This window comes from Balaenoptera musculus, chromosome 10 (genome assembly GCF_009873245.2).
Source record: "Balaenoptera musculus isolate JJ_BM4_2016_0621 chromosome 10, mBalMus1.pri.v3, whole genome shotgun sequence".
NCBI lineage: Eukaryota > Metazoa > Chordata > Mammalia > Artiodactyla > Balaenopteridae > Balaenoptera > Balaenoptera musculus.
Window position 1 is genome coordinate 97291658 of NC_045794.1, and position 23489 is coordinate 97315146.

The 23489-nt window shown below is 42.9% G+C and overlaps 1 protein-coding gene and 1 pseudogene across 1 annotated transcript in view; both read left to right on the forward strand.

Moving 5' to 3' along the window:
• The first annotated feature begins 37 nt into the window (after positions 1 to 37).
• Positions 38 to 23489, forward strand: part of XRCC6 (X-ray repair cross complementing 6) — a 29114-nt gene continuing 5662 nt past the window's right edge. Inside the window, exons 1-11 of the mRNA XM_036867172.1 lie at positions 38 to 106; positions 1265 to 1353; positions 3569 to 3681; positions 8009 to 8147; positions 8402 to 8656; positions 9547 to 9730; positions 13809 to 13995; positions 15607 to 15775; positions 16505 to 16666; positions 19381 to 19510; positions 20688 to 20788. Of these exons, the coding sequence (XP_036723067.1) occupies positions 3628 to 3681; positions 8009 to 8147; positions 8402 to 8656; positions 9547 to 9730; positions 13809 to 13995; positions 15607 to 15775; positions 16505 to 16666; positions 19381 to 19510; positions 20688 to 20788 (1381 nt within the window). The 5' untranslated portion in view covers positions 38 to 106; positions 1265 to 1353; positions 3569 to 3627. The remainder of the gene's footprint in view (positions 107 to 1264; positions 1354 to 3568; positions 3682 to 8008; positions 8148 to 8401; positions 8657 to 9546; positions 9731 to 13808; positions 13996 to 15606; positions 15776 to 16504; positions 16667 to 19380; positions 19511 to 20687; positions 20789 to 23489) is intronic.
• On the forward strand, positions 124 to 1234 carry LOC118902616 (annotated as a pseudogene).

Sequence of the window (23489 nt, forward strand, 5' to 3'; positions counted from 1 at the left end):
GCTATGCGTGATGACGTAAGGGGCGTTGATTGGGAGCGGGAACCGGAGCTCGCGCGTGTGCGGCGCCCCGCCTTCTGCCCCAATTGATCTCTTCATTTCGCTCAAGGTAGGTAGGAAGGGGGCTGAGTTTTGTGTTTGTTGCTGTCTGCCAGGGCTGGCTTCATTTTACTTTGCCCACTCAGTCTTGCGCGTCCCCGTAGCCTCATCGTGGAGCAGCGTCAGGCAGAAGAGTGCGGACCCGAGGGGTGGAGACAGCCTCTGATCCCCGTTCCTTCCTCCGAGTGGAGGCGCACCCGGCCTTGGAGGCCCGCCTGCGTTTGAGACCCCACTGGGCATAGCTGGCTGAGGAGTTGGGGGAGATTTGGGGGCGGGATGAGGACAAGTGGGTCTGCTAAAGGACGCAGTACACTGGACCGGGAATCTCTCAAGTCCAGATGATGCCGGAGCTCTTTCGCTCAGTCAGGCCCGTGGCGCAGGCAGGATGGGCAAGTGTCGCGGTCTTCGTACTGCCAGGAAGCTCTGTAGCCGCCGACGAGACCAGAAATGACATGATAAACAGTACAAAAAAGCCCATTTGGGCACAGCCCTGAAGGCCAACCCTTTTGGAGGTGCTTCTCATGCCAAGGGAATTGTGCTTGAAAAAGTAGGGGCCAAACAGCCAAATTCTGCCATCAGGAAGTGTGTCAGGGTTCAGCTAATCAAGAATGGCAAAAAAATCACAGCCTTTGTACCCTATGATGGTTGTTTGAATTTTATTAAGGAAAATGATGAAGTTCTGGTTTCTGGATTTGGTCGCAAAGGTCATGCTGTTGGTGACGTTCCTGGAGTCTGCTTTAAGGTTGTCAGAGTAGCCAGTGTCTCTCTTTTGGCCTTATACAGAGGCAAGAAGGAAAGACCAAGATTATGAGTTTTGATGATGAAAGCACGATAGTAATAAATTTTCATATGCCAGATGATGCCGGAGGCGGGACTGGACCTCCAGGTCAGGCTGCCCCAGCACACCCGTCAGAGAGGTCATTCCGGGCCACCGGCCCTGAATTGTCCTTAAGGGATAGCTAAGGTGAGGCTATTTCAGGAATGATCCCCATGCCCCTTTACCTTGCATCTCAATTACCAAGCTCTCCAGGCAGCAGGATCCAGCATCCACGTTCCTCAGGAGTAACATGTAGCTTTTAGGACAGAACTCAAAGAAGCCTAGGGGTCGATAACTTTTAGATTTAATTTGGTTGTTACTGATCTCCACTTTCTTTCATCTTGTGAGCAGTAAACCAACATGTCAGGGTGGGGAGTCTTATTACAAAAATCAGGGTGATGAGGAAGAAGAAGATCAAGAGGAGGGCCTTGAAGCAGGTGGTAAGTGACTTTCATTAACTGTACCCTTGTGTTGTGGAAGAAAAGACTTTCCCTGCCTATCTCTGCTGGGTGATCTTTGCTGTCTTGTGGCCCACGCTTCTCTCCCCAGAGAATCTCCAATACTTTTCTCCCTTTGAACTTTGCAGAGCTACCCTAGGCTCTTTTATTCAGGTCCTACTCTAGTCTATGGAACATTCCTAGCCTTAAACTTTTGCTGGGCACTGGTAGATTGATCTCCAATAAATGACCCTGAACATTGGTATCCTTTGTCACCTTAGGTGGCTCAGGTAAGACCCTTCCTCACCCAGGAAAGTAGTTTTCCTCATTCTCGGACCTCAGTGTAACAAAATCTTTCAACCCTTCAATAACTGCAGCAACCAAAGAGTATACATTAGCAACACAGTTACAAGAGTCATTCCCTCACCTAGCCTGCAGGTTTGGGAGTATATGTTCAGACAACACAGTAACACATAGGACAAAGGAAGAGAAATAAGGGGTGCCTGTACTCTACATACTGGTTAATTTAAGTTCTGGGTAGAAATTTTTAAAGTGTTTTTATTTATTAGAAGTGAGAAATACAGGAAATATAAAAAATAAAGCAGAATTCTGTAATCTATGTAATCTACCACCCTAACACAACCACTACTAGCATTTTGGCATTTTGCATATTTCCTTCATACATCTTTCATTCTTTATATTTCGTAACTATATATAGTTTGTTTTTGTTTGTATCTGATTTTTTATATGGTTGTAATCATAGTGCATATATTTTTTCCATTTTAATTTACATTTTCAAAATTTACATCTTCTTCAAAAAGAATTTTAAACATATATACATAGTTTTGTGTTCTGCCTTTTTTCCTTATTGTATTATAGATATATCTTTCCATGTAACTGCAAATATAGCCTCTATAAATCATTTTAAATATGCTATAATTTGTTCAGTCTACCTTCTGTTGGACATTTTAGTTTTCAGTTTCTTACTTTAATAAACAACATTGTGGAAATTTTTGCATAGGGTTTTTCCATATTTTATTTTCTTAAGATAGATTCCTAAGAAGTAGAATTCACTGGCTCAAGGTAGAATTTTTTGTTTAAGGCTCTTGACACGTACTGCTGTATTGCTTCAGAAAGATGGGTAATTAAATTTATTGCATTAGGAAGCAGCATCGTCAAAAAGGGAGACAACCAGACATTATATGCCTTTTTATGAAAAACTCAACATCACCTATAATGTAATCATGCCAGGAAAAAAAAAAAAAACCGAAATCTGATGAAGCCTCTCTAGGTCCTTAGTAGAAAAGACAGAGGACTATGTTAATCTACACCAAAAGAATGCAGTCAGCAAAATCCAGAAGGTGGAAAACTTATGAGACAAAAGACAGAGGGGGTATCTACAGATTATAAGAGGCTTTAAAACTTTTTTTTTTTTAAAGTCAAAGCCAGTGTTTAGGAATGTTGGCTTGGATGATTATAAAGAAAAAAATGAAGTGATTACCAAAAGTCAGGATGGTGGTTACTCTTGGGAGGAAGGTGGGTGTTAAAATTGGGAGGCGACCTGGAGAGGGCTTCTGGGGTGACTGGCAAGATTCAATTGCCTGATGTGCATGGTGGTTTTAAGGGTGTTCACTTTTTTTCTTTTTTTTTGGCTGCACTGCGCAGCTTGTGGCTTGCGGGATCTTAGTTCCCTGACCAGTGATTGAACCCGTGCCCTTGGCAGTGAAAGCGTGGAGTCCTAACCACTGGCCCACCAAGGATTTCCCTAAGGGTGTTCACCTTAGGGAATTCCTCAGATTATAATTTTGCTTAATGGGCTTTTCTCTATTTGTTTTATTTTATTTTATTTGTTTTATTTTATTTTAATTCTATTTCTTAGAAGTTTTGGGGTTTTTTTTTTGATATGTTTATGACGGAAGATTTATTAAATTTAATTAATTAATTAATTAATTTTGGTTGTCCCGGGTCTTAGTTGCAGCAGGCAGACTCCTTAGTTGCGGTTCACCAGCTCCTTAGTTGTGGCATGTGAACTCTTGGTTGCGGCATGCATGTGGGATCTGGTTCCCTGACCAGAGGTCAAACCCTAGCCCCCTGCATTGGGAGTGCGAGTCTTAACCACTGCACCACCAGGGAAGTCCCTCTGTTTGTTTTATATGAATAATAAACATGATAAATATGAAACAAGGGCAAACATTTCCTTCTGTTTTTTTCCCCATAGGAGATTATAAATATTCAGGAAGAGATAGTTTGATTTTTTTGATTGATGCTTCCGAGGCCATGTTTGAAACTCAGGATGAAGATGAGTTGACTCCTTTTGACATGAGCATCCAGGTAAGACTACCTTTCATTTAATTAAACAAACAAACAAACAACAAAAAGTATCAACACCACTTTAAAAAATATGGGGATTTCCCTGGTGGCGCAGTGGTTAAGAATCCGCCTGCCAATGCAGGGGACACGGGTTCAATCCCTGGTCCAGGAAGATCCCACATGCCACGGAGCAACTAGGCCCGTGCGCCACAGCTACTGAGCCTGTGCTTTAGAGCCCACGAGCCACAGCTGCTGAGCCCGCGTGCCACAACTACTGAAGCCTGTGTGCCTAGAGCCCATGCTCTGCAACAAGAGAAGCCACTGCAATGAGAAGCCCGTGCACCGCAAAGAAGAGTAGCCCCCGCTTGCTGCAATTAGAGAAAGCTCACACGCAGCAACAAAGACCCAACACAGCCATAAATAAACAAACAAACAAACAAACAAACTTTAAAAAAAAAAAAGAGTAGCAGTGTTGGAGAACAGGCCCATTTTATTTTGGGTTTGAACTTCCGACCCTGGGACTACGTTGCTCCCACCTTCTGTGTTAGCCCTGGTAGCAGAAGTGGGCTCCTCTTTCTATAGGTTGTCAGTATAAAGGAAGGAAAGAAGTTCCAGCTATTATGGTGTGGAGATGAGTCCTTTTGTAAGTGATTATTTGGAAGTTGAGTATTACCTGTGGTTGAAAAAGATTATTACAACAAAAAGACAACCCAATTTAAAAATGGACACAAGACTTGAATATACATTTCTCTAAAGATGTACAAATGGCCAAAAGCACATGAAAAGCTGCTCAATATCTTTAGGTATTAGAGAAATGCAAATCAGAACCACAATGAGGTATCATACCCACCCACTAGGACTGCTGTAATTTAAAAAAAAAAAAAAAGGGGCCAATAAGAAGGGTTGGCAAGGATGTAGAGAAATTGGAACCCTCATACATTGTCGGTGGGAATGTGAAATGGATCAGCTGCTGTGGAAAACAGTTTGGCAGTTCCTCAAAGAGTTAAACGTAGACTTATTATATGAGCCAGCAGTTCCCCTCCTAGGTGTTTACCCAATTAAATAAAAAACAGCTACTCAAATCTTGATTCTGCCACTTACAAACTGTATGATATTGGAAAAGTTGCTGAAGCTCTTGATATGTTTTCTCATCTGTAAAATGGAGATAATAATAGTACCTACTTTGGGCTTCCCTTGTGGCACAGTGGTTAAGAATCCACCTGCCAATGCAGGGGACACAGGTTCGAGCCCTGGTCCGGGAAGATCCCACATGCCGCGGAGCAACTAAGCCCGTGTGCCACAACTACTGAGCCTGCATTCTAGAGCCCACGAGCCACAACTACTGAAGCCTGTATGCCACAACTACTGACGCTCGCGCACCTAGAGCCCGTGCTGCGCAACAGGAGAAGCCACCGCAGTGAGAAGCCTGTACACCGCAACGAAGAGTAGCCCCGGCTTGCTGCAACTAGAGAAAGCCCGCATGCAGCAATGAAGACCCAGTGCAGCCAAAAATAAATAAATGAATAAATAAATTTATTAAAAATAAAAAATAAAATAATAGTACCTACTTTGTCAAATTGTTATGAGGATTAAATATTTTTATTTTTTAAATTGGGGTGTAATTCACATAACATAAAATTAACTATTTTAAAGTATACATTTTAAGATATTTAGTCATTCACGTCAATGCAATATCACACCCACCCCCATCTCATTCTAAAACTTTTTGAGTAGGTATACAAAATGTTGTATATAATACAGTAGAATATTAGTCATAAAAAGGAATGAAGTAGTGATACGTGCTACAAGGTGAACCTTGAAAACATTACATTAAGTGAAAGAAGCCAGGCATAAGGTCACATGCTGTATGATTACATTTATATGAAGTATAGAATAGATAATCCATAGAGAATGCAGATTGGTGGTTACCAGGGGCTGCAGGGGAGGGAGCAACTGCTTAGTTGGTATGAGGTTTGCTTTTGGGATGATAAAAATGTTTGGGAACTAGATAGAAGTGGTGGTTGCACAACATTGTGAGTGTACTAAATTGAACACTGAATTGTTCACTTTAAATGGTTAATTTTGTTAATTGAATTTCACCTCAATTAAAAAGATTACTATTTCTTCATAGAGAAGAATTTTGTTTTTGTTTTTGTTTTTAAAATTATTTATTTATTATTTTTATTTTTGGCTGTGTTGGGTCTTCGTTTCTGTGCGAGGGCTTTCTCCGGTTGCGGCAAGTGGGGGCCACTCTTCATCGCGGCACGCGGGCCTCTCACTATCGCGGCCTCTCTTGTTGCGGAGCAGAGGCTCCAGACGCTCAGGCTCAGTAGTTGTGGCTCATGGGCCCAGTTGCTCCGCGGCATGTGGGATCTTCCCAGACCAGGGCTCGAACCCATGTCCCCTGCATTGGCAGGCAGATTCTCAACCACTGCGCCACCAGGGAAGCCTAGAGAAGAATTTTTAAGGATTTATTGTACATCTCATTTCTCATATTTTTGGAGTTTGGAACCAAACAGAAGCTTCTCATGTCCTAATTTGTACACAAACAGTTCTTGCAATTGACAAGTCAGAATATCTTGCATCTAAAAAAAGAATTAATAAAACAATTCTTAACTTTAAAGCAGTGGTTTGCAAACTTTAACCTACATCAGAATCACCTGCAGGGCTGTTGACACAGATTGCAGGGCCTTACCCTGCAGTCAGAATTTCTGATTCTATAGGTCTAGAGGAGGGACCAAGAATTTGCATTTCCAATAGAGCTCCCAGGTGACGCTGATGTTGTTTGGAGATCACTCTTTGAGGAGCACTGCTTTAACCTTTTTTGGATCATGGACCTCTTTGAAGATGTGATGAAGGCTATGTACCCTCTCCCCAAAAAAGATACAGTTCTGCACGTAATTTGAAAGGGTTCATGAAATGCTAACGCCTAGAGAACCCAGAAGCAACTGTAGTATTTATTATGTAGTGAATAAGTGAAACATTCACTGATGAACATAATGTATTTGATAAGGAGCAATGAAAAAACATTTTCTAAAATTCTATTTTAGTTTGTGTGTGTGGGGGGGGGTGGGGGGCGGTTAATAGTAGAACCTAAAGAAGCCCTCACTGGGACTTCCCTGGCAGTCCAGTGGTTAAGACTTCCACTGCAGGGGGCATGGGTTTGATCCCTGGTCAGGGAACTAGATCCTGCATGCTACAACTAAGATCTCACATGCCGCAACTAAAGATCCCGCCAGGCGTAGCCAAATGAATAAATAAATATGAAAAATAAATACATAAATAAAAAGAAATGATTACTTGCCATGAAGATAACTGTCAATGACTAGACATACCATAAGTTCTGCATTTAAGGAGAGAATTGCTATGGAGGAAGGCCAGGTAGAGTCTCAAGCAGGATATGGAGGGGGGTCACCATGGTTGGTTTATTCCTCAGCTTTGCAGAATCAGAAACTTGATTTTGTCAGTACCCCCAGAATTATAGGCCACCAGGACTGACCACTTATGAGACACTGATTTACTGGATATGGCTTTAGTTTATATTTCCTGGAATACTGATGTCTTTAATTGTGTAATTAGGCAAATTTTATTTCAAAAGTTGCTTTTAGTAGGTATAGATTTATTTTCCATTATTTATTAATGTCACATATACTAACATTCACTTAAATCTTTTATATATGTAATTATTTTATATATGTAAATTTTGTTTCTTGGTATCAAACTACTTGAGGAAAAGAGACTTCCCTGGCGGTCCAGTGGTTAAGACTTTGCCTTCCAATGCAGGGGGAGCGGGTTTGATCCCTGGTCAGAGAGCTAAGATCTCACATGCTTTGGGGCCAAAAAACCAAAACATAAACAAGTAATATTGTAAAAAATTCAATAAAGACTTTAAAAGTGGTCCACATTAAAAAAAAAAAAAAAAGCTACTTGAGGAATGATCAAATGGCCTGTTCAAACTCAGCCAATTAAGTAAGTGACATCATTGGGACTCAAATCCAAGTTTTCCGATTCTAGTGCTGGGCTTTTATTTATTTTTATTTCCCTATAGCAGAGTTTCCTTCCTGAGTATATACATGTTTTGAATTCTCTGATTTCTTATGGTAGGGACTGCTTATATGTCTGTTGTATACTTAACCACACTTTGCTTTGTGTTATACATAATATAAATGACCATCACCCTCACTGGATTATGAGTTTCCTGAAGGTAGGGGTCACACCTTACTCTAATGCCATGTACAAATTCAGCAAATATATATTGAGTGCCCTACTATGTGTCAGGCACCTGTGGAGCTTAAGTTTAGTGGTACATAGTTAAATATTAATTGAAATTTTATGTTTATTTTTTCAGTGTATCCGGAGTGTATACACCAGTAAGATCATAAGCAGTGATCGAGATCTCTTGGCAGTGGTGTTCTATGGTACCAAGAAGGACAAAAATTCAGTGAATTTCAAAAATATTTACGTCTTGCAGGAATTGGATAATCCAGGTCAGTAGTATTCTAAGATCAGCTTTTCCCTTACATGAGAAGGTCACTAACGTGCACAAAGAGGGATGTGGAGAAGGAAGCAGATAACATCTTGACTAGGAGTATGCTTTCCTGCACAAGGGGGTTCTTACTGGGGTGTAGACTTTTGTTATGTGGGTTAAACAGCTCTGGGTGAGAAAGAGCTTCTGTTAGTCTTGTAAAACACTGACGCTGTTCCGACTTTTCTGCCCATTTGACTCCCTGTCTCTGATCAGGTGCTAAACGAGTGCTAGAGCTTGACCACTTTAAGGGACAGGAGGGGAAGAAACATTTCCAAGACCTAATTGGCCATGGATCTGACTACTCCCTAAGTGAAGTACTGTGGGTCTGTGCCAACCTCTTTAGTGATGTCCAGTTCAAGATGAGCCATAAGAGGATCATGCTTTTCACCAATGAAGATGACCCCCACGGCAGTGACAGTGCCAAAGCCAGCAGGGCCAGGACCAAAGCTGGGGATCTCCGTGACACAGGTCGGCATTCCCCTGTTCTTTTATTTTATTTCTTTGGCCGCATTGTGCGGCTTGTGGGATCTTAGTTCCCCGACCAGGGATTGGACCCATGCCCCCTGCAGTGGAATCGAGGAGTCTTAACCACTGGACCTCCAGGGAAGTACCCCCCTGTTCTTTTTTATAAATTTATTTATTTATTTATTTATTTATTTATTTATTTATTTATTTTATGGCTGTGTTGGGTCTTTGTTGCTGTGCGCGGGCTTCTCATTGTCGTGGCTTCTCTTGTTGCAGAGCATGGGCTTCAGGCGTGCAGGCTTCAGTAGTTGTGGCACGTGGGCTCAGTAGTTGTAGCTTGTGGGCTGTAGAGCGCAGGCTCAGTAGTTGTGGCACACGGGCTTAGTTGCTCCGTGGCATGTGGGTTCTTCCCGGACCAGGGCTTGAACCCGTGTCCCCTGCATTGGCAGGCGGATTCTTAACCACTGCACCACCAGGGAAGCCACCCCCGCCCCTGTTCTTTTAACTTGGCACTTAATTTTTTTTGCTTCTTTATAGCTGATGTCAAATAGTTGCTTTTCACCCTTCAGAGTAAAATGAAACAATAAGGTGAAGCTGGGGGAGACCCCTATGTAATATTCCCAGTGAAAATGACCAGGCCATTAGTTGTCTGAAGGGCTCTACCAGAGGGAGCTTTTCTTGACTTTAACACCACCACAAATGGTGGTTATTTGAATAAGTTGTCTGAAGTCATTAGAGCAGCCGATCCCCTTAACCACTTTCTCTAAGTCCTGAAAATATTTATAATCAATCTAGTTCTTTGGGAGCTTTTAACAGCATATTTAAACTTAACTGAAAAAAATTCTCCCTTTCTGGAAATTGTTTCCCCTCACTTTTGTCTATCCTCGCTCCAGGTATCTTCCTTGACTTGTTGCACCTAAAGAAACGTGGGGGCTTTGACATATCCTTGTTCTACAGAGATATTATCAGCATAGCAGAGGATGAGGACATAGGGGTTCACTTTGAGGAGTCGAGCAAGCTCAAAGACCTGTTGAGGAAGGTTCGCGCCAAGGAGACCAGGAAGCGCGTGCTCCACAGGTAGGCACTAAGCCTGGGTCAGCTGCCCACAAGGCCCCTAACTGATCATAAGCCGTGCATGGCTTTGACCTCCCTGGCTCCTTAACTCTGGGCTGTACCACTGCCTCACTGTTCGTCTAAAAAACTTGCTTTATTTCAGGATAGCACAAGCTATTTGCTTCTCTTTCTCTAGAAAGAGCTGGTATGCTGTTTCTCCAAAATAAAACAGCTCTCCACTCCTTTGGGGTAAACAGTTGTGGCCTAACGGTATCCTCAGTTGCACTCACTACGACATTGTCTGTTTTCTTCTCCTCTGTAAATTGGGGATAATGACAGTACCTGGTATAGAGCAAAAACTCAATAAATGTTAGTTATTATCATTGTTGTTAAAATTGTGTTATTCTAATTTCTTATAAACTTGAGACCAATAAGAACCAGGTGGTTGGATTATCTTCCTTTAGAGACCTTTCACATTAGAATCCTAAGGCCGCCTCAGTGTTTCTTCCTAAAGAGCATCAGACTTTCATTTTAGACTAGTTTCCTCAGTATAGAGGAATAAGACCATTGGTAGTTTTTGAGCTGTTTTCAAGAGATTACTGACAATTCTACTGGAAAACCCATGAAATTAAATATTTTAAGGAAACCATGAAGCAGCTCATTGCTACAGTTATAGTTTTGTCATTGTTCTCCTTTTCCTCCCAGGAACTATTTCTCTTTCCTCAAACAATCACCCTGTCACCTTTTGTCCTTCCTGAAATAGTGGAATATTGTTACTACTACAACTTGGAAATCTACACATATTGGTGGGAGTGGCAGGGGGGATAAAATGGTGGTTAAAAGTAGGTTCTAGAGTCAGATTGGCTTGGATTCTAGTCCTCTGCTGTGTGACCTGGGGTAAATCATGTAACTTCTCTGAGCCTCAGTAAAATGGGAGCAAAAATGGTCCCTCATTATAGGGCTGCTGTGATGATTAAATGGAATAACATAGTAATTGTAAGCGTTAGCTATTCTTACTATTTTCTGAAAGAGTCATTATAGGATACTTGGTAGTAATAATAATAAATTGGAGCTGTTTGAGAATTAATTGCCTAAGGCTTAGAAAATTATTACACTTATTCTTGCTATAATAAAATAATAGAATTATTTTATTGCATAATTATTGTGTGCCAGGCACTGTCCTAAGTTCTTTTTTTCTTTTTCTTTTGAATTTTAGAATTTTATTTATTTTTTATACTGCAGGTTCTTATTAGTTACCCATTTTATACATATTAGTGTATATATGTCAATCCCAATCTCCCAATTCATCACACCACCACTCCCACCCCTGCCACTTTCCCCCCTTGGTGTCCATACGTTTGTTCTCTACACCTGTGTCTCTATTTCTTTCTTTCTTTTTTTTTTTTATAAATTTATTTATTTATTTTTGGCTGCGTTGGATCTTTCTTGCTGCGCGCGGGGCGTTGCGGTGCGTGGGCTTCTCGTTGAGGTGGCTTCTCTTGTTGCAGAGCATGGGCTCTAGGGTGGGCAGACTTCAGTAGTTGCAGCACGTGGGCCCAGTAGTTGTGGCTCGCAGGTTCTAGAGCGCAGGCCCAGTAGCTGTGGCACACGGGCTTAGTTGCTCCGCGGCATGTGGGATCTTCCCGGACCAGGGCTTGAACCCGTGTCCCCTGCACTGGCAGGCGGATTCTTAACCACTGTGCCACCAGGGAAGCCCTGTGTCTCTATTTCTGCCCTGCAAACTGGTTCATCTGTATGTCCTAAGTTCTTTGTTAACATAATTACCTCATTTAATCTGTAAAAACAGTGCTTTGAGTTGGGTTGAAACCTACCCATTAGTAACATTTATTAACCTTAAATCATTTCAGATGAAGTTAAACATAAGCAGCTTGTTTTGTGCTGTGGGCTTTCACATTTTCCTTTCCTTGGTATGACATAAACCACATGATGTTATACTATAACTCTGTTTTAACTTAGAGTTATGACATTTTCAAGGTCGAAAGTTACCTTAGTTTATAAATGTGAACATTTAATATGGGGTGGGGGGGCTAACTGATTTGCTCTTTTGGTTCAGACATAGAACCAAGGTCTCTTGAAGCCTGAGGCCAGAGTAGACCACATTGACCAGTGCTTTTTCCCAGGATACTAAAATTTAGAGGGCACAACAATTTTTAAAAATTACTTTTGCAGATTGTGCAGTTTTTAAATTGGTTACATTTATTGTCAGCTCTCTTTCAGCAGCCTTTAGACAACTGTGTTTAACACCTAGTAAGCCAGAATAATTTAAAGTAGGAAGCCATCAAATGGGTGGTGTTATTACTAATGCCCATCTGTTACTAATACTCATCTCTGGGGCACATCATACATTACCAAATTGTACCATACCTACCAGGTGCTTGCTCCAGGAACCTAAAATTTCTAGTCAGGGCTCTGTCCCAAACCAATGTTCTTTCTACTGTGTGAACCAATATACCTTTGAACTAGCTATAACTTGTTTAAACATGTTCTCTTCTTTAAAGTAAATACTGCTAAACATTCCACAACAGTGAAGATTGGGTTATTAATTTAAGACTTTTCTTCTTTTGGGATAAAGGTGTTTAAAGCTATAAATTTCCCTCTGAGCACTGATTTAGCTGCATCCTATACCTTTTGATATGTTCTGTTTTCACTTTCATTCAGTTCAAAATCATTTTAAATTTCCCTTGTGATTTCTCCTTTGACCTCCTGGGTTATTTAGAATTGTATTGTTTACTTTCCAAATATTTGAGGTTTTCCCAGATTTCTCTCTGTTGTGGATCTCTAACTTAGTTCCATTTTGGGTAAAGAACATATTTTGTATGATAGAAAAACTTTTTTTCTTTTTTTTTTTTGGCTGTGCTGCACAGCATGTGAGATCTTAGTTCCCTGACCAGGGATTGACCTGTGTCCCCTGCAGTGGAAGCGCAGAGTCCTAACCACTGGACCACCAGGGAATTTCCAATTTCAGTTTTTTTAGATGCATTTAGACTTGTCTTGTGTCTCAGTATATGGTCTGTCCTAGAGAATGTTCCGTGTGTGCTTGAAGAGAATGTGTAGCACAGGTTATTTTTCTGTTCTGCCTTTTTTCCCCACAGTATTGTATTGTAAATATTTTTGCATGTTGTCTTTATTATAGAACACATTTTCAAGAGGTCTTATTGCTGCTTAAGATGTTGATATAAATACTCTGGAGCAATATGTTATAATGGAAAAGTACCTGAGCTTTGAATCAGACATACGTGAATTTGAATACCAGTTTTCATTAGTTGTATGTCTTTGGGCAAGTTAGATAACATCCCTGAGCTTCAGTGTTTACATCTGTAAAAATGACAACAACAAGGTTATTGGGTAGCAAGTAACAGAAACTGACCCTTGACTAATTTCAGCATATTAAAACAAAATCCTGAACAGGGTGGGTAGTATAGGAACCAGGGTGGCACCAGGAATCTAGAAAATAAGAATTATTGACAGTGTCTTTGGGGTACCACTGTCAGCAAGCATCCCCTCCAACCGTGTCCTTTCTTGGTCACTATTTAAGACCCAGACTCTCAGGAGAATAAGTCTGATGGCTTGAGCCTGGGCCAGATGTGCCCATCTCTTGGTCAGGGTAAAGCACAGCACCTGGATGAACATTTTCCCAAAACTGCAGTGGGGGAAGGGTGGTTCCCTAAGAAAAATTGGGGTTTCATTGTTAAAATAAGAGGGAAGGTATGCTAGACAAGCAGAAGCAGCAGATAATATAGTACTTATAGGATTATTATAATGATTAAATGAGAGAATAACTGTAAAGTGATTTGATAAATTGCTAGGCTCAATTTAAAAAATCATTATTTTTATTACGGTACATCCTTTATCATTATTTTAAGGAGTTAACAATACATTCTGAGACTAATTTTTTGCAATGTAGACCCTGAGATGTATTACAGCAAACTCCATTGTATTATTAAAAAGCTTTATATTTGTATTCGAAAAGCTTAGGTTATTGGAGAGAATAAAACAAATCAGGGCTTGGGTGCCATGAATGAATTTTAGATAGGAAAATATACTCTTTCTGTCCAAATTAAAAAATTTTTCTCTCCTTCAGGTTGAAGCTTAAGCTCGACAAAGATGTAGCGCTCACTGTTGGCATTTATAATATGGTCCAGAAGGCTCTCAAACCTTCTCCAGTGAGGCTTTATCGGGAAACAAATGAACCAGTGAAAACCAAGACCCGGACATTTAATGTAAATACAGGCAGTTTGCTTTTGCCTAGCGACACCAAGAGGTCCCAGGTAGGTCTCTGCCTTCTTACTGAATTTTGTCCTGTTGAAGAGTTAACAGGGAGGGGGAGACATGATCAGCCTAACTAGTTAAATAACTTTCATGTACGCATCTTTCTAGCCAAGCTGTTGTCATTACCCTTTGGAATATGGCATCTGGATCAGTAATACCTTGGGAGCTAGAAAGTTAGAGCCAGTATTTGGAAGAGGTGTCAGTGAAAACTTCAGCCCTCGATCAGCCAGCACATGCTACTCTGAGTCTTAACAGTCTAATTCCAGTACAATGGCAGAAATTGTTTTATAGTTAACTAGGGAGATGAGCCAGGGAAAGAAAGTGCGTTAGGTGTGAAGTGCCCTCGTTTTAGGGAGAGAGTTTTTTTTTTTCTTGCCAAACTAACCAGTTTTTCCTGTGCCTTGAAATGATACCCTCATGCCTTTCTTAATCTGAAAGACAGACTAAGGATGCAGAACATTATCTCTCCTCATCCTCTCACCTTTGTTCAATCTATAGAAGGATTTTTTTTAATTGAAGTACAGTTGATTTACAAAGTTCTGTTAATTTCTGCTGTACAGCAAAGTGATTCTGTTATACATATATATACATTTTAAAATATTCTTTTCCATATGGTTTATCTCAGGATATTGAATGTAGTTCCCTATAGAAGGATTTGATATCTGAAATTAAAATCAAGTGAGTCATCCTTCCTTTTTAGTTATGCAAAACGTGGGAGAGCGATTTTGCCTAAGTTCAGGACCTAGAAGGATCAACTAAGTGACTAAAATTAAATATTATTTTGATTCAACCCTTGAGATGTCTTTTGGAGCACAAATTTCAGGCCAGAGTGTCTTGCCCTACTTTTCAGGAGGAGAAGACGACAAGAAATTTCTCCTTCCGTTTTGGAAGTAGCTAGTTTTCCATGTTGGTTTATTCATAGGCAGTAGCTCTTCCGGTTACTAAGTTTCTTTCTTGATTAACTGTGCCTACAAAAAGTCTTAAGGGCTCTGTTTTTGTTTATAAAACCCAAATTTGACCTTTACTAAGTTCTGTTACTAATCACATATTTAGGATCAAAATGCAAATGTTAAAGTTTAGAAGTAGTATGTGTGTATGTGTGTGTGTGTGTGTGTGTGTGAGCCTCCTACACTGAGACCTAGCACAATACCTGACGTAGGTCCTCTCAATAAGTAGGTAAGGTTTGAGCATCCTTTGTGTGTCAGGGATGATGCTGAGGGTTTAGTACACATTAAATGAGGTAAGGAACAAACGCCTGAAGAGCATGGCCTTTAGCACCAGACAGATGTGGTACAGTTCAAAGCCCAATTCGGTTGTATACTCTGGAGCAAGTTACTAACTATAGAGCCTCAGTTCACTCATCTGTAAAACAGAGTTTTTAACATTTAACACCTAGGATTGTTACAGATGATAAACTGGGTGGCAAAAGTAAAGTGCCTGGCTGGCACTCAATAAATGTCAATTGCTGTTGATAGGAGGAAGATGCCTCTGATGAGCCCTCTTCCTGCTCCTTAGAAGAAAGCTGATTTTAACTTGCTAGTGTCATATGGCAACTGTTTCGCATCTCTGTGTAGCCTCGCTATGTGGCCCTCATTGTTCCCCTTCTATAGACCTATGGGAGTCGTCAGATTGTATTAGAGAAAGAGGAAACAGAAGAGCTTAAACGGTTTGATGAACCAGGTTTGATTCTCATCGGTTTCAAGCCCTTGATAATGCTGAAGAAGCACCATTACCTGAGGCCCTCCCTGTTCGTGTACCCCGACGAGTCCCTGATAAATGGTAAGGGGCCTAAACCAAGGATAAACGAATAAGTAACGCAGAAGGCAATTTACTGAGCAGCATTCCTAAATGGCTGCTGCTGGAAACTATATAGGATGTGTTAATGGGTATTTTGAAAGTGTCTCATGCTCAAATAAATTTTGGAAACGTGGGACTAAACAAAGTTAAAGAGATTTCTTTAGGAACTATAATATACTGATAGCATTGTGAATATCCAGGAGGGGATATGGAATTAGCATATTTAAAACTTAGTTGCTATGAAATTCTTTCTTTGAGGCATTAGATAAAGAGTTCGGGAAAAACAAAAAACAAACCTGGCTTCTTCCCTAGTGTTGCAATTAAAGATGATATGAACTTGGCCACTGGGTTTATTTGTGCTGTCCAGACCTATATTCCTCTGTGCTATAGCTAATGAACCTCCCGGATCTGACATGACTGGTTTTCATTAGCAACTAGGGCTTATGTCATTAGCCTAATGATAGTAAAAGTGAACTGACAGTAATAATTCACACCCCTAAATGGAGTATTTGAGGTGCCCTTTCCTTTCTCTTCCTTTCTATGCCTCTGCTACCCTCACTCTACCCTCACCTCTGGGTCCATCACCCCTGACCTATTGAAGTATCATAAACACTTTTAAGAAAATGGAAGAGAAACTGTAGGTTTATAACATGGGCTAAGAAAGGAAGAGACATCTTTAGGATATAGACCCCTGGGATGTTTGTTTTCCAGGGAGCTCAACCCTATTCAGCGCTCTACTCACCAAGTGTCTGGAGAAGGAGGTCATGGCAGTGTGCAGATACACACCCCGCCAGAATATCCCCCCTTGTTTTGTGGCCTTGATGCCACAGGAAGAGGAGCTGGATGACCAGAAAATTCAGGTGACTCCCCCAGGTATGTGAAAGAGATAATTTCAGTGCTTCTGAACATTGCTTAGGCTTTGGAGTCATTCCTGGGATACCAACTCAGACCTGCTGAACCAGAGTCTCCAGGAGTGGGACCTGGGAAATGTATATTTATAAGATTGCACAGGTGAATTTGATGAACAGCCAGGTAAGGCTGTCAAATATGGTTGTGCAGTGCACAGCATGTACAACTGTACAAGGGAGCTCTGCAGCCAGGGTTGAGAATTGACTTCATAGGGACTGTTTGCAGGTTACTGGCATAAGTTCATGGGGTCTCACTGCTGACACATTCTTTACTAAAAACCATTGTTTGGTACCCTTGTAATATTTAATGGTTGGTTTATCTCTTGTGTACACCAAAGCAGTGAGGTATCATGGAATGACTGTGGGGTTTTTTGTTTTTGTTTTTTTTAATATTTATTTATTTATTTGGTTGCACCAAGTCTTAGTTGCGGCAGGCGGGCTCCTTTGTTGTGGCTCTAGGGCTCCTTAGTTGCGGCTCCAGGGCTCCTTAGTTGTGGCTTCAGGGCGCCTTAGTTGCGCCTCACCTGCTCCTTAGTTGCGGCATGTGAACTCTTAGTTGCGGCATGCATGTGGGATCTAGTTCCCTGACCAGAGATGGAACCGAGGCCCCCTGCATTGGGAGCACGGAGTCCTATCCACTGCGATGCCAGGGAAGTCCCATGACCATGGGTTTTGAAGTCACACTTGACTTTGTCTTATACTTATGTGTCTGACAGCTCATTTTCTTTTGTTTTAGACCCTTCTCTTCCACCTGTTAGCTGGCCAACTTGGGCAAATAATTTAACCTTTCTGTTTATGTTCCTTATCTGCAAAGATGAGAATTCTGGAACACCTTTCTCTCAAGGTCACTTCACATTTGAAATAAGTTAATAAACATATAAGTGCCTAGCACAAAGCAGCCAATAGATGACTACCATCAGCCAACAGATGACTACTATTCATCCTTCTTTTTTTTTTTTTTTTTTAAATTTTATAGCTACTTTTATTTTTATTTATTTATTTATTTTTGGCTGTGCTGGGTCTTCGGTTCGTGCGAGGGCTTTCTCTAGTTGCGGCAAGTGGGGGCCACTCTTCATCGCGGTGCGGGGACCGCTCTTCATCGCGGTGCGCGGGCCTTTCACTATCGCGGCCCCTCCCGTTGCGGGGCACAGGCTCCAGACGCGCAGGCTCAGTAGTTGTGGCTCACGGGCCCAGCTGCTCCGCGGCATGTGGGATCTTCCCAGACCAGGGCTCGAACCCGTGTCCCCTGCATTAGCAGGCAGATTCTCAACCACTGCGCCACCAGGGAAGCCCTATTCATCCTTCTTTTTAAAAAATATTTACTTATTTATGGCTGTGTTGGGTGTTTGTTGCTGCACATGGGCTTTCTCTAGTTGCGGTAAGCGGGGGCTACTCTTCGTTGCGGTACATGGGCTTCTCACTGCGGTGGCTTCTCTTGTTGCAGAGCACGGGTCTAGGCATGTGGGCTTCAGTAGTTGTGGCGCGTGGGCTCTAGAGCGCAGGCTCAGTAGTTGTGGTGCACGGGCTTAGTTGCTCCGCGGCCTGTGGGATCTTCCCGGACCAGGGCTCGAACCCGTGCCCCCTGCATTGGCGGGCTGATTCTTAACCACTGTGCCACCAGGGAGTCCCATCCTTACTCTTTAGCCATGCTAATAAAAATTATAAAGTAAGTCTTTGAATGTGTTACATTTCCAACCCTGGTCATCTGAATGCTCAGGAACACTTTTTATGTCAGTTCTTAGGCTTTGTCTCTCAGCTCTGTGCTGGTGAAGCAGCGGCTCTCCAAGCCCCATTTCTCCTTTGCCAGTGGGCTCTGTCAGTAGTGGGCGCTAGAGGGAGACATTAGGGCCGTGGAGAGCTACGAGACTTCCTCTTGCTCAGTGCTGTTGGCATTGCCAGCCAGGGCTCTTCACCTGGCAGCAGCAGTGGGTTCCAGTCTCTAGATTTTTCAGTCTTTCTAGAACCCGTCAGCAACTGGACAGGGTCAGGCTGGTAACCCTTACCTCTTCCCTTCTAGCACATGGTGGGGGCTGGGGAGCAAAGGGGAGAGGTTGAAGCTCGGAGGAGGGGCCGGCAGAGTTGGATGTAGCCCTCCAGGGCGGGGCACTGTCCACCTGGTTCTGGGTGTATGGAAAAAGCTGGCGGCTGGAAGCTGGCTGGGGCGCCACTGGCAGGAACAGGAAGTACCTGAGGAGGAGCACTCCTTTCAGGTCCCCCTCTGGAGACTCCAAAGGGAGTCTGCTAGGCAGATGCTAACGGGAATCAGCTGGTAAAGGAGAAATGGGATTTGCAGGGTCCCAGCTCCAGCAGCACAGCACGCAGAAGGGTGCACTGGAGCTGAGAAAAAAACGACAGCTCAGGAGACTTCCCTGGTGGCGCAGTGGTTAAGAATCCGCCTGCCAATACAGGGGACACCGGTTCGAGCCCTGGTCCGGGAAGATCCCACATCCCGCAGAGCAACTAAGCCCGTGTGCCACAACTACTGAGCCCATGCGCCGCAATGAGAGAGAAGCCCACCGCGCTGCAACAAAGATCCTACTTGTCTCAACTAAGATCCAACGCAGCCAAAAGTAAAATTAATTAATTAAAAAAAAAAGGAAGAAAAACGATAGCTCAGTGACTGAAACCTTTTGTTGAGTCAAATCTCCAAAAACGTATCTTTCTTTCTTTCTTATTCAGGCTTCCAGCTCATCTTCTTGCCCTATGCTGATGACAAACGGAAGGTGCCCTTTACTGAAAAAGTCATGGCAAACCCAGAGCAGGTAGACAAGATGAAGGCTATTGTTCAGAAGCTCCGCTTCAAGTACAGGTGAGTGATGGGTCATTCACAGGCTTTCTTCTGGAACTGCCTCCTGTGTTGAAGGTCGTACTGGAGATTTGAGTTAAGCATAAACCAAGAGAATGTGATTTTATTCTTTTCCATTAACTGATAGATAATTAGTCTTTAGAAGCTATAGGGAGAGTGGAAGTTCTTTTATTGAAGGCTCTGGAATTGTGCTGTTTACAGCTGGTTGACCTGCTGTGTTGTGCTTAGAAAGACAGGTTAGTTAGTTGAACAAGCTCCGCAAAGCAGCAGTAAGGAGAAGATTGTTGGTTGGCCTTCTCCTTGATTGTTTGTTGTCACACGGTGAGCAAAAGCAAGTAAATCCAGTGTAAATTGTCATGGGGTTGAAAAAATGATTATATAATGCACATAGACCATCTCCCAGAACCTGCATAAGGTGACACCAAACATAATTTTTTTCACATTTCATCTTTTGTCTCTGGGCTACTTCCCTAACTCTGCCTACCTGTGGGCAAAATGATCTTCCTTCTCCAAAGGAAACCTCCTGGTGTAGTCCTTTGTTGGGCAAATGGAAGCATTGTTAAGGTTCTACCATGTGCCGTGCACTGTTCTAGATACAATTCCAACAGTATCTCATTTATTCTTCATGAGAACCCTGGAAGTTTTGGTGCCCATTTTACAGGTAAAGAAACTGAGGCTTAGAGGAGTGAGGCAGCTTGCCCAGACTCACCCAGCTAGAAGGAACTGGAGCCAGGATTCAAGTCTAGGACTGTATGCCTCTAGATTCTTTCTGTCTTTACTTTCATGTTGCTATCGAGTATGGGAAGAAAGAATACTCAGGTTCGTTATCTCCCCACCTCCCACCATCCCTCTGTTGTGTTTTCTCTGTACTTACCTCCTCTGGCCCTGCCTCCTCTGTTTCTGTCTCTGTCCACAGCTTCCAGTGACAGACCGGTGGGCAGGTATTGTTTTGCTTTAAAATTTGCTTTTGGATCCCTAGCATCGGACAATAAAGTGAAAACTGGAAAGAGAGAAGTTGATTCAAGAGATAAGATTCCCAACTGTTTTACCTGGGGTGTATTTCTCAGCTGACCTTGGGCCTGCACTGCCTCAGTTGGGTTTTTAACTTTATTATTTCATTTTTAAAATGTTTAAATTTTTATTTTTTGATTTATTCATGTCACTGTTAATGCTTTAACAGAAGCGACAGCTTTGAGAACCCAGTGCTGCAGCAGCACTTCAGGAACATGGAGGCCTTGGCTTTGGATTTGATGGAGCCTGAACAAGCCGTGGACCTGACACGTAAGGAGCCCGTGACTGAGCTGAGAACTTCTTTTCATGGGAGGCTTTCGTGTCGATTTTACTCTGGACCAGTAATATGGATGCATTTCCTAGCACCCTCTAAGTACACAAGCCTGTGGTCCAGATCATCTCTGCCTGAGAGATTTCCTAGACCAGCTTAGATTGCCTGGGAACGGGTTTGGCCGATTCTGCAGTAAGAGGAGGAGAAAGCGCCAGGCTTCTGAGACCTGCCTCTGAAGTAGACCATCCATGACTACATGTTGGTAAAAGTTAAAAACAACAATCTGCAACATTTACGGAGTGCTTACTGTGTGCCAGGCCTTGTTGTCCTGTGTGTTGACTCATTTATTCTGCATGACTATGAGGTAGGTTCTGTTACTGTCCCTGGTTTGCAGAGAAGGGAGTCATTTGCCCAAGGCACTAAGTAGTAAGTGGTGGCTGTCAGCGCAGAATCCAGTGAGTCTGGCCCAGAGCCCTTGCTCTGAACCACTATGCTTACCTTACTGCTGCTCCGTCAGACGGCGTGCTCTGCCCTGGGAAAATGGACCTCGTTACCCAGCATGGAGGACATTTGCCTGGCCTCCCAGGCTGAGGTGCTCTGAGCTCCCTTCTGGTCCCTTTCTGGATTGTGGTTCTCTCATGTACTTCATAAGAGGATGCGTGAAGTTTAGCGATATAAGTGAATACCCCCTGGAAAACAGATTGGATTTAATGAAGACTCTTGACAGAGGTTGAAAAGATCAGAACAGTTAGTTCGGCCTGCTTAGCTTCCCAGTTATTATTGATCTCTTTCATGTAGCGCCAGCATTAAAAGCATAAGAGTTATTGGACGTGTCATGGTGGTGACTGTCAGCTGGGCCTGGCAGAAGAAGAACCCTTGAGTGCGGCAGCCCATCTCTTCCTTTATGGCCTTTAGGCAGATCAGGAAGTAAATTGCCTAGTCTCTAGCAAGATGGCTAGGGACACAGACTTTGGAAACACCCGATGTAGGTAGATTTGAATCCCAACTCTCTGGCACTTAGTAAATTGTGTGGCCTTGGAACAATACTTAATCTCACTGAAGCCCAGTTTCCTTATTGGTAAAATGGGGATAATGATCTGTCCTTACAAGGTGTTAACAAAATATAGGCCCTGACGCTCGGGAAGGTGCTCAGAACACAGTTGTTCTCCTTTATTCCACAGCCGTGTGCTCTACTTCCTCGCTAGTGCCTCAGCCTCTTGCATTCTCTCTTCTGGCCCTATACTTTTTGGGAGAAAGTCTTGTTTTCTGTTTCTACTTCTATTTTTCAAAAACAATTTTGGCTGCTGTAGTGCTTCCTATAAGCTAAATGTCTCAGGTTCCTGTCTTTAGCCCTTTCTTCTCTCCTTTCTGTTGGTTATGTTATCCACTCCCATAGCCTCAAGTATGACCTCATGTCCACAACCCCCAAACCTGTATCTCCAGCCCTGTCCTTTCCTCTAAGCTCTGGCCAAAGCTTCCAGCTGCCCAGGTGACATCTACTGAAGGCCCTGGGTATCCTAATGCTCAAACATGTGACCCCTTTGACTCTTTGTTCTTTCACATCCCTCGCTCACTTCTTTTTTTTTTAATAAATTTATTTGTTTATTTATTTATTTTTGGCTGCGTTGGGTCTTTGTTGCTGCATGAGGGCTTCCTCTAGTTGTGGGGAGCGTGGGCTACTCTTCGTTGCGGTGCGGTGGCTTCTCTCATTGTGGAGCACGGGCTCTAGGGCGCGCAGGCTTCAGTAGTTGTGGCACACGGGATCAGTAGTTGTGGCTCGCGGGCTCTAGAGTGCAGGCTCAGTAGTTGTGGCGCACGGGTTTAGTTGCTCCGCGGCATGTGGGATCTTCCCGGACCAGGGCTCGAACCTGTGTCCCTCGCATTGGCAGGCGGATTCTTAACCACCGCGCTACCAGGGAAGTCCCCCTCGCTCACTTTTGATCAAACGTGTCTGCTTCTCTGTGACACAATGATAAGGCTTTCTTTTAATAAGTAACTTATCAAAGACTCAAAATTGTTTTCTTACTTTCTTCTTTTGGCTTTGTCACACCATACTGTTTTTTTCTCCTATGCCTGTGGAGACCCTAAGACTTCTTTGCTGGACCTGCTTCCCTTTTTTCTCCTCTAACATGGAAGTGTGCTGGGTGATCCTGGGTGCCATCTTTCTCTGTCCTCTCACTTCTCCCTGCGTGGCCTCATCAGGCTACATCAGTGGCTCTAAGTGTGGTCCCTGGTCCAGCAGCACTGGCATCTCCTGGGAACTTGTCAGAAATGCACATTTTGAGCCCTACCCCAGGCTGACTGAATCTGAAACTTAGGTCGAGGCCCAGCAATGTGTGTTTTATTTTATTGTATTTGGCCATGCCGCGTGGCATGTGAGATCTTAATTCCCCGACCAGGGGTCGAACCCGTGCCCCCTGTATTGGAAGCTCAGAGTCTTAACCACTGGACCGCCAGGGAAGTCCCCAGCAACATGTGTTTTAACAAGCCTTCCCGGTGATTCTGAGACATGCCACTGCCTCTAGCGTATTGGTTCTCAACTTTGGCTATATAGCAGAATCATCTGGGGGACTTAAAAAAAAAAATCTGGCTCTTTAGGCCTCACCCCAGACCAATTAAATCAGAATCTCCTGGGCATCAGTACTCTTTAAAAGTCCCCAGGTTGAGAACCAAAGCTCTAGTAGAGATTCCTGTAACCTG